Here is a 15002-nt window from a genome sequence, read left to right on the forward strand (position 1 = left end):
CAGTATGTATACAGTAAGGACATAATACTTTAGAAAATTGCGCCTTGAACTTTGACCCTCTTGCCTATTTATATGCTGCAATCCACTGTCAATGAGCGTTCATCTGTCTGTGCTTTTGTTGTGGCTCAATCTTGTATATCTTCTGCTGTGCAGAGTATTGTGGGTGAGAAAAATAACAGGAAAAATGCTGGCTAGCAAACTGGACAGTGGACATAGTATGTGTTGAAACATATAGTACAGATAATGAAACTCAACCATCGGGCCCAGAGGATGAGTCCTGCTGACTTTAATAATTACTTTTCCTCTAGCACCACCACAAGGTTGACAATTTTGGTATTTGGTGAAACTGTAATACCTTTGGTGATACTTTAACTTTCCACATGCCCACTCATTAAGACACACTTATAAATTACAAAAATGAGAGGGTCCCTTCACCTTTTACAAGTCAAATTCAAGCCCTACTTGAGCATTTTCCATGTACAGTTACACGTGCCTTACAGCTATGGTAAATTATATATTTAATTTGTACACAGAAAATATTAGTTTTAACAGTATACTGATAATCTAATTTCATAGAAAATAATTTTTCATGACAGCATTCTACAGAAGAGTGACCAATTAAAGGAAAATGAAACATTTCCTTTTTTTTTTAAAATGTCACCTGTTTGTGAATAAATGTAGTATTCTATAAAACCTAAATTTCAAGGACTTAATTTAAACCCAGAATATTTTAACTTTTAGAATTCAGGTGTTAAGGATTTCTAGCGCTTGTAGGAACCTGAAATGAGCAAATATTAGCATGCTAACATCTGCTAAAAAAATGTTTCACTTCTTTTACCCTGCCAGTCAGAATGAATAAAAATTTTCACCTTGATCCCTTTAAAATGCCAGAGAAGGCAAATTGCAACGACACAACACTGAATCAAATGGCAAATGTTTATATGCTGTTAGTGCAAGACATTTAAGATAAAATAGTAAAAGAATAATTTATTTACCATCAGTAAACCCTCATTGCTAATTGACAGAAAAAGGATAATTATTACAATGTCAACAGAACTGAGTATTTAACTATTTCATCATGTCTATCACTATAAACCTAATAAATACATCTGAAACAGTAAAAAAAAAAGCATTAATAAACTGTACATCACACACAATTGTTAATGTTAATTTATAAATCCTGCGTGATTTTATTGGATGACATGAAGCAGAATAGATTCCCATGTTAGCACTACTTTTTTACTCACTACATTTTGACACAATGGAAAAACAAGAGTGAAAAATATACAAAAAAAGCCTTCTGTCCGATCGAACACAAAGTGCCATATGTACGGACTGAAATAATCTCAGTTTGTGTCAATCTTATCACATTTGTATGCAAAAAAATCTCTAGCATAGCTGGTAGACTTTTGCATTAGATCAACATTTCGGAAACAATATGGAAAGCGTAGAAAATAAGAATGTACATGTGTATCAAAATAAAACAGGTGTTCAATGGTAGAAAAAAAAAAAAAGAATAAGCCATAACTGAAAAATTAAATACCCATTGTATACTTTCCCTGCCACAACACCCACATGTGGGATCAGCAACAAACACATCATGAAAAAATATATTTCAGATCATAATTAACATTCTCTCGGACATAATAAATGGGAACAAGGAATGATCAGTCTAGAAACTCCTTATATGTGTTGAATTTTCTATCACATTCGTGATTGATTGTTGCATTCATCAGTGAAGGATTTAAAATTTTAGCAAAGTTTTACCACATTTCTGGAAACATCCTGTATTTTACACAAATCTGTTGAAATCACAAAGTTAACTGATGTATCCTGTGAAAAAAAGTCCCCTGGTTACTCGCAAACCACTGGTTGAGGTTTTATGTTAAATATGTAAATCCAGTTTACATATAATGAAACAGAGGTCGGTGGGCTGCTTAATGTCTGAAACCGATTTGTGTCCTAAAGGTTAAAAACCGCTGCTGAAACAGGAAACTTCTATACTTCAGATACTTGAAACCTTCTGCCTGATATCACTAGAACTTTCCTTCTACAGTGAAAATATGAACATACATGACTTGCCTTTTTATTACAGATATTGCGGTATGCCTTACATTTCTGCAGCAGTTTTTAATTCCTGCGTGGAACTTTTATTATCCATACAAACTATTTTATTCTGCATGTTAACCACTCCTATGTATTTTTACTGGGGATGCACGATATATATCTGTACCATTAAAATATCAGACCATAATGGGATGTATATAATTTGTTATTTGGATAATTACATTTTTCTGAGGTGGAGGTGGTAAGTCATTGTCATTTTATTTATTTGATCAGCCATTATGGCCATTATCTGATTGCATGTCTTGTTCTTGATAAGTATGAATGGCAAGTAGAAACAAAAAAAAAAAAAAAAAACTTTAATTCCAAAGGACGGGATCATTAAATTTTGCTCTCTACATCTCAGCCACAAACTAAAGGTTATGAACTTCTTTTTAAACTAAAAAATGTGAAGTCATTGGCTAGCTTATCTGCACTGGCTAGTCATGAAACGTGAGTAATTATTGGTTTAAATCATATTTATATCATATCGTGCATCCCTTATTTTGCTAACCTGACTATCATTTATACCAATGATATAAAAGATCAATGCTATCGGACAAGCAGAGTAACATGAGTAAAGTTATGGTCACATTACACTTCCACCCTGCAACTAGTCGATCCGTCTTCCTTTAACTTCAACTGAAGACGGCGCGAATGGCTAATTAAAGCATTACCATGTTCAATACAATATTTCAGCACAAATATTGTTAAACGGAGATGCTAATGTGACCGTATCTCTAGCTGACATTATTGAGATTTACAGAAGAATATTATTGACATGGAACCAAAAAGGAAGAAAGGGTAGGGGCACCTAAAAGGCACAGCTAACAGAGCAGCCAGCGAGTGTTGCTCAGTACGTCTCTGGTATAACAAAGTCAAACTCTGTGGCTGCCTGTTGAGGAGAGTTTATGGCCGACACCGGTCTAGCACGAGCATCAGGCGGCATGTGAGCATCGGGCTCAACAAAGATGTCGTCCCAGTTCAACATCCTGCTCTGGGTGGAGGAGTGGACGTCTTCTCCGTCTGTGGTGATGTGATGCACGCTGCCGTCCTCAGAGATGACGGGGACTCCCGGCCCGTCGGTGCTCCACGAGTACGACTTCATCTGCACCGTTTTACAAGGCAGGAGTCGGTACAAGTTATTGTCCGTCTCGTCTTTCTCTTTCCTGCCGCAGGGGTCCTGGTTGTGGACTTGCTTGCAGTGCGTGGACAGTAACTGGTAGTTCATGAACATTTCATTGCACACCAAGCACTGGTACCGCCTCTCTCCTGTGTGGTGGATTTCATGTTTAGTTCTGTACTCAGCCAGTGCGAACACCTTGTTACAGTAGCGACAGGGGTACTTCTTCTCCCACGAGTGGGTGTTGAAGTGGCGGCGGAGGCTCGTCAGACACACGTATGGCCGCTTGCAGACGATGCACACATAGAAAGTCTTCCCGTCCATGATCAGCTCGTAGTGATCCTCTAGCTCTGTTTTGGTCCTCTTCTTCTTTGGGCTGAGCTTCGGTGACAGGGGTGCTTTATCTAAGGGTTTCAAGGGCGTCGCCATTAAGGATCTCTTCCCTTTATTGGCTTTAGAGCCCCCTTCGCCTGGATCTTCCTTTACTGGGACAATGTCAAAGGTATCTGTTCCAATATTGGCATAAACTTTACAGCCTGATGAAATGGAATCAATCTCTGTGGCTGTATTGAGCGTCACTGTCTTTTTTGCCGCTATAGCTGATTTGTTAGTTTGATGTGTCTGGCCTTCAGACACATCTAAGATCCTTAGTTTGAAGTCCCCTTGCTGAGATGAAGCAGAGACCTGCTTCTTCTGGACTCCAATCAGATCACTGTTTTCAGAGGACTGTGAGGCACTCGAGGGCTCAGGGGTGAAACTGCTTGACCTGGCTGGTGTTGCAGGGGCGCTTCCTGAGAGAACTCTGGCAGGGGAAGACGAGTTATTGGAGCTGCTGTCTGGACTGTGCAGTGGGCTGCTGTTGGGCAAACTGACGCTGGGGGGCTTTGTGCTGTATGTCTTTAATGGGGTTTTGGGTTTTGGGCTTTCCTTCTGTTTTGCAACCGTGTGATTTGATTCTTCATTTTTCTTTGATGCTGCTTTTTCTGAGTCAACTGCAACCAAATCAATGATCTCCTTAGACTTGGCTTTCTGACTGGCTGCTCTGGTTTGAGCGTCTATTTCTGAGACAAACATAACATCTCCGTCAGAATCGTCGTCGTTACCTGCAGGCCTGCTTGTCTGATTGAATTCCTCTGCAGATATTGAGAAAGACTCTGTGATGATGGGCATCATCTCTGTAGGAGTGTCACTTTTGCTCTCCGTCTCTGTCTCCTTTGACAAACCAGGCAGACCTTTAACTTGTGATAACGGTGACCCCAAGTTTGCAATGAACTTGACCCCTAGAATCTGTCCGGCATTGATGAGCTCCTCAAGCATGTCGGAGCGGACGCGGACAATCTTGGAGCTGTAAATGTAGTTGAGAATCTCCTCAAAGATTTCTGCTTTGATGAAATTTAACTCGATCACTTGTCCAGCTACACTGAACAGCTGGTGGAAATATGTACTTGATGCAGACAGCATTGTTTTGTGAGCTCTGAATTTCTTGTCTTGTATGATAATGGTGACATCACAGAATAATCCATGGCTTCGCTGCTCATTCATCGACTTCAGCACAGCTGCTGAATACTGTGTGTCGGTCGCAGAGATCAGCTTTAGACTTGGCATGGCTGTAGAGAGAAAAATCAAGAGAATAACATGAAATTAGCATTTTAAAATCCACAAGAAAATTCAGTTTTCAATTCAACTGTAGATTATATACAATATATATTGGCATATTATATTGTTGTTTTTTGGCATTTGTTAAACAATTTAGCAATTACAATTAAGGCACAAAATTGCTGAACTCATGTGAACATTTATAACTTATACTATCTGCATTGTCTGTTTGCTTTACTAGATTTGCACACACACTGCACTGCAATAATTTTATTCGATATTTTTAAATAATTTGTGACTTAAGCAAGATATGGTAACACTTTATTTTGAAAGTGTCTACATAAGAGTGACATGAGCGTGTCATAAACATGACATGGGATGTGTCATAAACATTGACACTTTGAAGTAACATTAATGCTCATGATACTTGTCATGTCATGTTTCTGACAGGCTTTTGTGACTCTTATGTAGACACCTTCAAAATAAAGTGTTACCATATCTTGCTTAAGTCACAAAGGCATGTTCAAAAATTGCCTAAGTCATTTATTTCTCTTAAGTTACATAATTTACACACAGTGTTACTACTATGCCAATACCCATACTTTGTTACATCCTTTTTGAGTGAAATGATCAATAAATGTCATATGTTACACTTTTGGTGAAGTTTGTTGTTTCCTGCAAAACTTGAAAAAAATGATTTAGGTGATTATTTTAACAGGGTGACGATATACAATAAGCTTATATTGGCCCTGCCAGGTTAATGAACTATCTATTATACTACCGACAACAGTGATGGGCGGACAAAAATGTTACTTTCACAATGAAATCAACACAAACACAAACAGGATCCAAAACGACCAAATACTTGAATGAAAACAGTAATAAAAAAAAAACAAGATTGCATGCTTTTATGGTTGTTGTTGGCTGCGAAAGCTTATAATTTTTGCACCGTATATGTTAAGGTGCTATTACAAATTAATTACAAGTATAAAATACTTTAAAGCTTTAGAAATGGCGTGTTATAGTGATATCTGCAAACAGGAATGCATTGATAGTGTTTGTAATCGTGCAACAAAACAATGCGTTACCGTAGCTAACGTTAGCTTAACAAAGTTGTAGAAACTTGCTGAAACATGACAATAAATAAATGCGGGATTATGTTTATTTAACATAGGAGACGCCTGTTACCCTGATGACTGTGTTAATGTTGCGATTGATACCTTTAAAGACACACAAATGCAATTGTTAGAAAGCTAACAAAGGTAGTGCTAGCTGCGCTTCCTCTTTAATGAACTGCGCGGCCTACTAGTTAGCATCTCGTTAGCATGCTAGCTTCAAATACGACCCCACAGTATATACATTTAATCTTTAAATCTACTATACATGATTGCACATTAAATGGTCTCGGATTACCTGCAACCCTGTTGTCTTCTGCCGAGACTAGGCAGGACACTACGTGCGGCTGTAGTGAGCTAGCTGGCTAGCTACAGACAAAGGCTAACAACACACCGTTTCCCCCATAGATATCTATGGTTTCCCCGGCCAACTGCACCGCAGCCTCATTGATTGAACCGCCGCAAGGAGTCGCAGTCGTGTGGGGTTAAAAGAAACGGAATTTAAACTACGCACCATTACAGGACATATTGAAAATAGCAAACTGGTTTCTTTATAGCACAAATACAATAATAAAACAGTGCAGTTTAGTTGATTTAGTCGAAAATTGTTTACTTTTTCCGCGCCGGGTTTAGCGCAGAGACCACTACCGGGTCATCGCCTTCAAAATAAAAGCATACGAAGCTCTTCCTTGAATTTAAACTACGCACCATTACAGGACATATTAAAAACAGCAAACTGGTTTCTTTATAGCACAAATACAATAATAAAACAGTGCAGTTTAGTTGATTTAGTCGAAAATTGTTTACTTTTTCCACGCCGGGTTTAGCGCAGAGACCACTACCGGGTCGTCGCCTTCAAAATAAAAGCATACGAAACTCTTCCTTGAATTTAAACTACGCACCATTACAGGACATATTAAAAATAGCAAACTGGTTTCTTTATAGCACAAATACAATAATAAAACAGTGCAGTTTAGTTGATTTAGTCGAAAATTGTTTACTTTTTCCACGCCGGGTTTAGCGCAGAGACAACTACCGGGTCATCGCCTTCAAAATAAAAGCATACAAAACTCTTCCTGTCGTTCTGCACAAATAAATAAAGTAAATACCTGTCGAGATCTTTTTAGCCGCAAGGAGTCGCAGTCGTGTGGGGTTAAAAGAAACGGAATTTAAACTACGCACCATTACAGGACATATTAAAAATAGCAAACTGGTTTCTTTATAGCACAAATACAGTAATAAAACAGTGCAGTTTAGTTGATTTAGTCGAAAATTGTTTACTTTTTCCACGCCGGGTTTAGCGCAGAGACAACTACCGGGTCATCGCCTTCAAAATAAAAGCATACAAAACTCTTCCTGTCGTTCTGCACAAATAAATAAAGTAAATACCTGTCGAGATCTTTTTAGGTTCCGCTGGTTCGTCTTCTTTTCTCTCATTTGTGTCTGCTGAAGGCTCGCTAGAGATGTTAAAGTCTGCAAGAAGCTCGTCCGATATGATTTTCCTCTTCCTTCCCTTGTACTGGTCATACGCTGCGGCGTGTTTCGCGGTGTAATGCCGCTTCATATTAAACTCCCTGAACAAAACAATCTGTCTGCAGATGAGGCATGTCGCGGTCTTGTCCAGCTCCGTGAAGAACAACTCCATCGCCATGGCTTCCTCAACTTTCTTGTTCACTGGCTCCACATTATTGCCCCGTTTAACGATATAAGTAGACATCCTGTGTCTCTGTTGTGTTGTTCCAAATCACACTGAAAACTTCAGGGTAAAACCGGTGTTGTGTAGCTTCCAAAACGAATTTATTACGTGTGTTTGCTCGGTGAAAAGTTCCCAGCAGTCCACATTGTTTAGGACTTCCTGTGTTGTTTTTAGGCGCTGAAGTGAAACCGGAAGTTGAGGTTACACATTTACAAAACTTCTAGGAACGCCTTTATCCCGCTTTATCCACTGTGGAGGACAAAAATTTAACTTGAATCTACAAACTACAGGAATACATACACGAATGAATGAATAACTAAATGAAAACTTAAAACCTGTCTCTATGTTTTTTTTAAACTGACACAGTTAAATGTGTCTCGTTAAATCATCAACTGTTATCCACATATTAATGTATTTATTTCACTGTTATTTATTCTTTAATTCATTCATTTCTGTATGTATTTGTATGTTTCTATTTTTTTAAGTAACTCACAGATACAGCCACGAATCTTTTGCAGTTCATAAATATCTTCTTAGACACAAAAACCCATCACTTCACTCAAGTGATTATTTATTTATTTATTTATTTGCAATGTCCTTGTATACTCGATTTATTTGTAACTTTTTAGTCAACTTAACACACTATTTAAGGTTGGTTTGTACAGCATTTAGTACCTCATTCAGTGTATGGAAGAACCTTACACCTGATACCTTTTTACCTTTTTTTTTTTATTTATATCAAACAGCAATACAATACACAGTCAGCCTGGCTCACGCCAGAAATGAAATTCGAGCGCTCAAACTCTAAAATTAGATCCCTGTTTCAAGGCAAACTCGTCTCTACTCCCCCTGCAATTCTCTACTGGAGTAAGTTTGTCCCAAACATAGATTGGAAAAAAAGTCTGGTCCCTACCCCAAACGTTTATTTTAACTAATAAAACTAAGGAAGTGTCATTTAAACTACTACATAGATTTTACCCCACGAAAGTGCTGTTACATAAGTTTAAAATTGACATTAAGAAGAAGTATTTTTTTTTTTCAAATTTTTTTTTTTTTACTTTATTAAAGCAACATGGTGCAATACAGACAATACAGAGGGAAGCTTTCATACAAAACATTGTAAAGTGTACATAAATTCAAAGTTTTTATAGCTTTCATGTTGGTAGATTTCTTAATAGACTTAACATATTGTTTGGTTTCATTTTCAAAGACAAGAAAGAGAGGTTTTTGATTAAATTAAGAAGAAGTATGCAAAAGCGGAACTGTTTGCATTACGTGTTTGGGAGGACCGGTTTCTGTGTGGGGACTGACGTATCCTGACTTCCTGTTATTGGACGCTTTAGCTGCGTGTTACAGAAAACATGGATGCTTGTTGATCTCTTCCTTATTCTCCTCTAAATACAAACTTCAGCGCGTCTCCGCTGTGGTTTCGGTGTGAGTCTCGGTCAGCAGACATGCCACTCTCGGACCGCTCGAGCTCAGACGGCGGCGGGGACTCTCGGAGCCCCCGGGCCCGGAGACCCCGGAGTCGCTCCCGAAGCCGCCACCGCAGCGACAGCCGCGACCGGAGCCTGTCTCCGTACAGCTTCGGGCCCAAGCTGCCGAAGCCGCGCAACCGGGAGAAGGAACGCGAGGAGCGGGACCGCCGCTTCCGAGAGGCGAGAAACATCAGGCGGATCCGCATAGGGAGCCGGTCCCGGTCCCGGTCTCGGTCCCGGTCCAGGGAGCGTCACAACAACAACACCAACAACAGCAGCAGCCACTGGTCCGAGCAGCGGGACGCGCCCGGAAAACACGGCAGCTTCAAAGATGATTATTACTACGAGCAGCAGCGGGACGACGCTCAGAGACAGAGACAAGAGGCCTTTATTGCCAGGTAGGACTAATATTTAATATTAATTTAACCCATAAGAACCCAGACCCAGGCAAAGAACTATATTTGGTAACTTCAGGTAATATTTCGAGAAAAAAGTTGCAAATTTACTAGATTAAAGTGGCAAATGTACAAGAAAAAAAGTCGCAGATATAAGAGATTTAAAGTGGCAAATTTTCGCGAAAAATGTTGCAGATTTACGAGAAAAAAGTAGGAAAAAAACTACCCTTTTCTCCCAGATTCACATATTTAAATCTCATAAATCTGCGCATTTTTTTGTCGTAGATTTGCCACTTTAATTTCGTAAACTTTTTTCTCAAAATATTATATCGGTGTTTTTTTTTGTTTTTTTTTTACACATTCTGGCAGTATGTTATATTCTCCAATATTCTCTAGGGTTGAAATTTGCAAGTATTTCATGAGTGCCCTATTAAGGGTTAAAGTGGTGAATCTGGGAGAAAAAAGTTGCTTTTTCCCCACTTTCTTCTCATAAATCTGCGACTTTTTTCTTGTAGATTTGCCACTTTAATCTAGTAAATTTGCAACTTTTTTTGCAAAATTATGGGGGATATACCATAGACCAAGTGGACCACATAGAAAACACTTATGATGTTTTAAAAAAAAATCTCTCCCTAAATGTCAAAGATCTGTGATGTGACATTTACATTTCTCTATAATTGAACAGTAGAGTCACATGAACAAGAATCCTGTTGAAGTTTCATGAAACTTCTGAAGGATTTGCGTTAAATGCAAGCACACCTTATATTCCCCCTAAAAATCTGCGTTCGTGTGTACTATATGTGTACTTTTCAAGGCTTATTTCCTCACGTCCTCACTAAAGACGTTAATATTTTGTGTTTTCATTCATTCAAATACCACAGCTTGATGTATTTGAGTTTACCCTTACACGTCACTAAAATTGTGCTGTACAATCACATAGAATTTGCAATGGACATAGTCAGTCATCTTGAACAAGAATCTTTAGGAAATTTCATTAATACTATGAAGGAACTGTGTTAAATTATGAATATTTACCCCAAAATCTACAGTTATGCATTCAATAAGCAGGTTAAATATGTGTACTCTACAAGCCTTGTTTCCTTTTCAGACGTTAACTTAAATATTTTTTAAATGTATTATCATTTCAGTGTTTTTTTAGGGGAGTTTATTACTGATACCCCTGATAATCCTTACAAATACCATAGCGTGTTAATAGTTTTTTTTTTTAAAAAGGGCCAAGGGTAGAAACCGATTTACAGAAAATTAAATAAAGTTTTTTAAAAAAGACGTAATATTATTATCATTTATTTGTTTTGATGGCTGCATCTTCTATTTTTGTGTTTCAGGCGTTTGCAGGAGAGGGAGAGGATCGGCGAGTTGGGTTGTCCTGAAGTTTGGGGATATTCGCCGAGAGTTAAAGAGCCAGAGTAAGTCGAGGATCTTTCCTCCAGAGTAACAAGTTGTTTTTGGGAAACACCACAAACTTTTATTTTTCAATCCAGCACTGTACTTCCACAGGAGGATGACATGAATTTCTGTCTTTGTTCCCCATTAGCTCTGATGAATTCACACCAGTCGAGGAAGACGAGAAAAACAGCAGTTCAGAATCGAGCTCAGAAGGTAAAACACACAAACTGCTTGATCACGAATAAATTACAGTGATAAACGATTGCTTTTTGAATTTACTAAGAAGTGTCTGTTATTCACAGAGGAAAAGAAGAAGAAAAAGAAGAAGAAGAAGTCCAAGAAAAAGAAGAACAAGAAGCACTCAGAGGACAGCGAGCTGGAGTCAGATTCTGATGGTAAGACACACGCTATTAAATAAATCTAAGTCTTTTTTTCATGAGTTTTATGAACTGAAACATCATGTTTTTATCTTACAGAGGAAGAAATAAAGAAGAAGAAGAAGAAAAAGAAGAGCAAGAAGTGAGTTCTAACACACACCTGTACGCCAGCTTCATCCTCACAGAACAGGAACATTTTTGATTAACTAGATGTCACATTTTTTAACAGGTCAAAGAAGTCCAAGAAGAAGAAGGCGAAGAAGAGCCGCAAGGAGTCGAGCAACTCCAGCAGCGAGGAGTCTGAAGAGGAGGAGGAGGATCCCAACGGGGTGATGTGGGTCGAGAAAACCTGCATGGACGAACATGTGGTCGGGCCCGAAGCGCCGCTCACACACATGTCCCAGGACGACCGACCGCTGGAGTGAGTCTGATTCTCTTCATCAAAATGTTACACAAATGGATATTTCTGTCCTCATTTGTTTGTTATTCTTTGTAGTCACCCCCCTATGTATTTATTCTCTTATTCATTATTAGATAATTAATATAAATATATATATATATATAAAATATTTTTGGTACATTTAATGGCCTACCATGGTAATGTTACTGATAGTGGTATGAACAGGCAGCTAAGAAGAAGCAGTTTCTTTCAAAGGCCCGGTTTACACGAGGACGCTTGCAGGTAAAAACGACAAAATATTTTATCGGAAGTGCCTTTCGTTTAGACGGTGACGGCGTTTTGGGGGCTTAAAACGCAAAAATCTGAAACCACCTTCCAAAGTGGAAAAGTTGAATCCTCTCCTCCGTAGCGTGTCGTCTACACTGACAAGACGCAAAACTCTGATCTGATCTGCTCACGTCACGTATGTGTTTACGTCACATACATGCTCCAGTACAGGAAATAAACAAACATGTGGGATTATTTCCATGCGTCGGACCTTCAAGCAGCTCTGGCAGCTCTAATAAACTTACAGGAGTCTTTACACCAAATGTACAGGATATGTACAGATAGTATTAGTGAACAGAGAAGGATCTGGAATTACCTCCATCACATTCTGGATGCAGCAATTGGTCGGAGGCGAGCCAGACGGCTGTGAACGAGACCTGGGAGATCTAGTGATGGTGGAGAACTTTGTGGAAGGAGTAGCTGATGAAAATGTGTGGCGTGAAAACTTCCACATGCCCAAAGATGCTCTTATCGCTTTAAGTGATGCCGCCTGGCTGCATACAATCCAATTCCACACACTTTTGCGTCACCGTATGCAGCAGATTTCCTCCCGAAAACGCTCGTCTAAACGCGGAATAAAAAGTGAAGACGTGACGCCACTTTTGAGTCTTCTGTTCAGACCGTCATCATGTAAACGTAGCCAAAATCTATATATACAACCTATATTGTATGATCATTTATTTTTAAGTACTTTTTCCCACATTTATGACTTTTAAATACTCGTTTAATAAGTGTCATTTTTCCTTGCCTCTAGCTTTGGTCACGCCCTGTTGCCAGGTGAAGGTGCTGCGATGGCGGAGTACGTGAAAGCAGGAAAACGTATCCCAAGGAGAGGTGAGATCGGTCTCACCAGCGACGAGATCGCAAACTTCGAGAAGTCTGGCTACGTGATGAGCGGCAGCAGGTACGTGAGAAGTCTGACCATAAACTCTCCTCTGCTGTGATACGAGTTTGTACCGCATCTGTTAAATAATTGGTGCTTCAGAAGTCAGTATGAGCAAAAGAAATTCAAGTCTTTATCAATAGTGATGAATATTAAATGTGACCCTGCAGACATCGCCGTATGGAGGCCGTGCGTCTGAGAAAGGAAAACCAGATCTACAGCGCAGACGAGAAGCGAGCTCTGGCTTCCTTCAACCAGGAGGAGAGGAGGAAGAGAGAGAGCAAGATCCTGTCCAGCTTCAGGGAGATGGTGTACAGGAAGACCAAAGGCAAGGAGGAGAAGTGAACGCCACATCTCTACAGATTACCCTTTAAAGGACACCATCAGTTTTTGTCTTACATTATTCTTTTCTTCTTCTTTTTTTAAGATAACCACATTCAGTTTTAGTTGAATGTAGTGTGAAGGGAGGATTTTAATTGTACAGAAATGTGTGTAAGTGTGTAAGACTTTGAGAAGTTTTCCGTTGTATCATATTCACCATCCTGTTTACTCACTGGAGTGAGTCTTCCCTTTCAATTGTTCAACTTGAAATTTCTCTTGTAAATCTTTTGTTAATTATCCTGATCAGAACGAACGGTAAATAAATTTTCATTATCAAGTTTTAATTTTCACTTTATTTTTTCACAATCACAACCAGTGCCCTAGATGCACTTCTGCATTTGCGAGAGGATATGTGGATAGATAGAAGAGAAGCTCAACCATTCACTGAAATAGAAATCAGCATTTGATTAAAAGTGATATGTCCTCATAACATTAAGTCAACATGTTGCAGGTATGCAAGAGTGTGAAAACTAGTTTGCAAGTTGGCACAAAGTTTGAAAAGGTAGCTAAAGATAATGAATAAATGGTAAAAAAAAAAAAAAAGATTAAAGTATTAACTAAACGGTGAACTTAACAAATGATTAATGGATAAACTTTAGACCTGAGCCCTGTATTACGAACTGGATTTGAGGGTTAGCGAGGTCTCAGCAGGGAGAATAAGATATATGGAATCGTGTTGAGTCGTAGATAGATAGATAGATAGATTACTTTAAACATCCCCGAAGGGAAATTCGGTTGTCACAGCAATCCGGTAGTCAAGTACGATAAAATACAATAGAATAAAATACTGAGGTAGCATAAATAAAAACAATAGAGAAAAACACAGAATAGAACAAGGACACTTAAGAAGTTAAAAAAAGAACATCAGTTGGTAGGTTGGCAAGATGATGGTAATTATAATTATACTGATGATATGGCAACAATGCTATAGTGACTAGACGGTTTATAATTGTAATAATAGTACAGTATATAAAATATAATATAATATGTAATAATAAATAGTAACAATAAAATAAAAATAATATGATATATAATATATAAATATATAATAATAGTAATATAATGTAATGTTACAATAATGTCACCAAGCAGAGCTGTTTGCTTCCGTACAGTAGGGTTATGTATTGCTCTAACAGTCAGCTGATGTGTGTGGTTGTCTCCCTCTGAACTGATGAGTTCAGTTTGTAGTTCTCTGGACATTTAACCACTCAGTCTCTGAAATTACTCTCCTAAAATTCGGTAGCATACATTAATACTTCAGTATATTGTTGATGTTTACTTGCATATGAAATACTGTATAATTCCTTTAAAACATAACGTTATCACGTTTTATGCTTAATATCGATTTGCTGATGTTCGTTTTAAACTGTTGTCATTACAGCTAATAGAAAATTGAAAATGTCTTTTATTAGCCTATTCATTCAAGATAATAGGCCTAAACAATTTATTTTTTAACCCTTAATAGGACACTCATTGAAATACTTGCAAATTCCAAATTTCAACCCTAGGGAATATTGGAGGATATTACATACAGCCAGAATGTGTAAAAAAAAAAAAACATACGAAAATATTTTGAGAAAAAAATTTACGAGATTAAAGTGGCAAATCTATGAGAAAAAAATGCGTAGATTAATGAGATTTAAAGTGAATCTGGGAGAAAAAAAGTTGCTTTTTTCCCACTTTTTTCTCGTAAATTTGCGACTTTTTTCACATAGATTTGC

General features: G+C 38.2%; 2 protein-coding genes across 7 annotated transcripts; one reads left to right on the plus strand and one right to left on the minus strand.

Annotated features, from left to right (window-relative positions):
* Positions 1 to 972: 972 nt before the first annotated feature.
* zbtb33 (zinc finger and BTB domain containing 33) lies at positions 973 to 7756 on the minus strand. Of its 6 annotated transcripts, none has more exons than XM_059346845.1 (2): positions 7327 to 7756; positions 973 to 4833 (listed from the first exon to the last, which is right to left on the minus strand). In XM_059346845.1, the coding sequence occupies exons 1-2, from the start codon at positions 7652 to 7654 to the stop codon at positions 2957 to 2959; spliced, it is 2205 nt and encodes a 734-aa protein (XP_059202828.1). In that variant the 5' UTR covers positions 7655 to 7756; the 3' UTR covers positions 973 to 2956. The 6 variants fall into 6 exon arrangements, with proteins under 6 accessions (XP_059202828.1, XP_059202830.1, XP_059202831.1 ...); XM_059346847.1 differs by lacking the exon at positions 7327 to 7756 and adding an exon at positions 7047 to 7063; XM_059346848.1 differs by lacking the exon at positions 7327 to 7756 and adding an exon at positions 6745 to 6989.
* Positions 7757 to 8884: 1128 nt separating this feature from the next.
* nkap (NFKB activating protein) lies at positions 8885 to 13558 on the plus strand. Its single transcript, XM_059346307.1, has 8 exons — positions 8885 to 9509; positions 10853 to 10933; positions 11062 to 11126; positions 11216 to 11308; positions 11390 to 11432; positions 11520 to 11711; positions 12772 to 12921; positions 13071 to 13558. Exons 1-8 carry the CDS (start codon positions 9088 to 9090, stop codon positions 13243 to 13245), a joined length of 1221 nt encoding a protein of 406 aa, XP_059202290.1. The 5' UTR covers positions 8885 to 9087; the 3' UTR covers positions 13246 to 13558.
* Positions 13559 to 15002: the final 1444 nt, after the last annotated feature.

Source organism: Centropristis striata, chromosome 12 (assembly GCF_030273125.1).
Source record: "Centropristis striata isolate RG_2023a ecotype Rhode Island chromosome 12, C.striata_1.0, whole genome shotgun sequence".
Classification (NCBI taxonomy): domain Eukaryota; kingdom Metazoa; phylum Chordata; class Actinopteri; order Perciformes; family Serranidae; genus Centropristis; species Centropristis striata.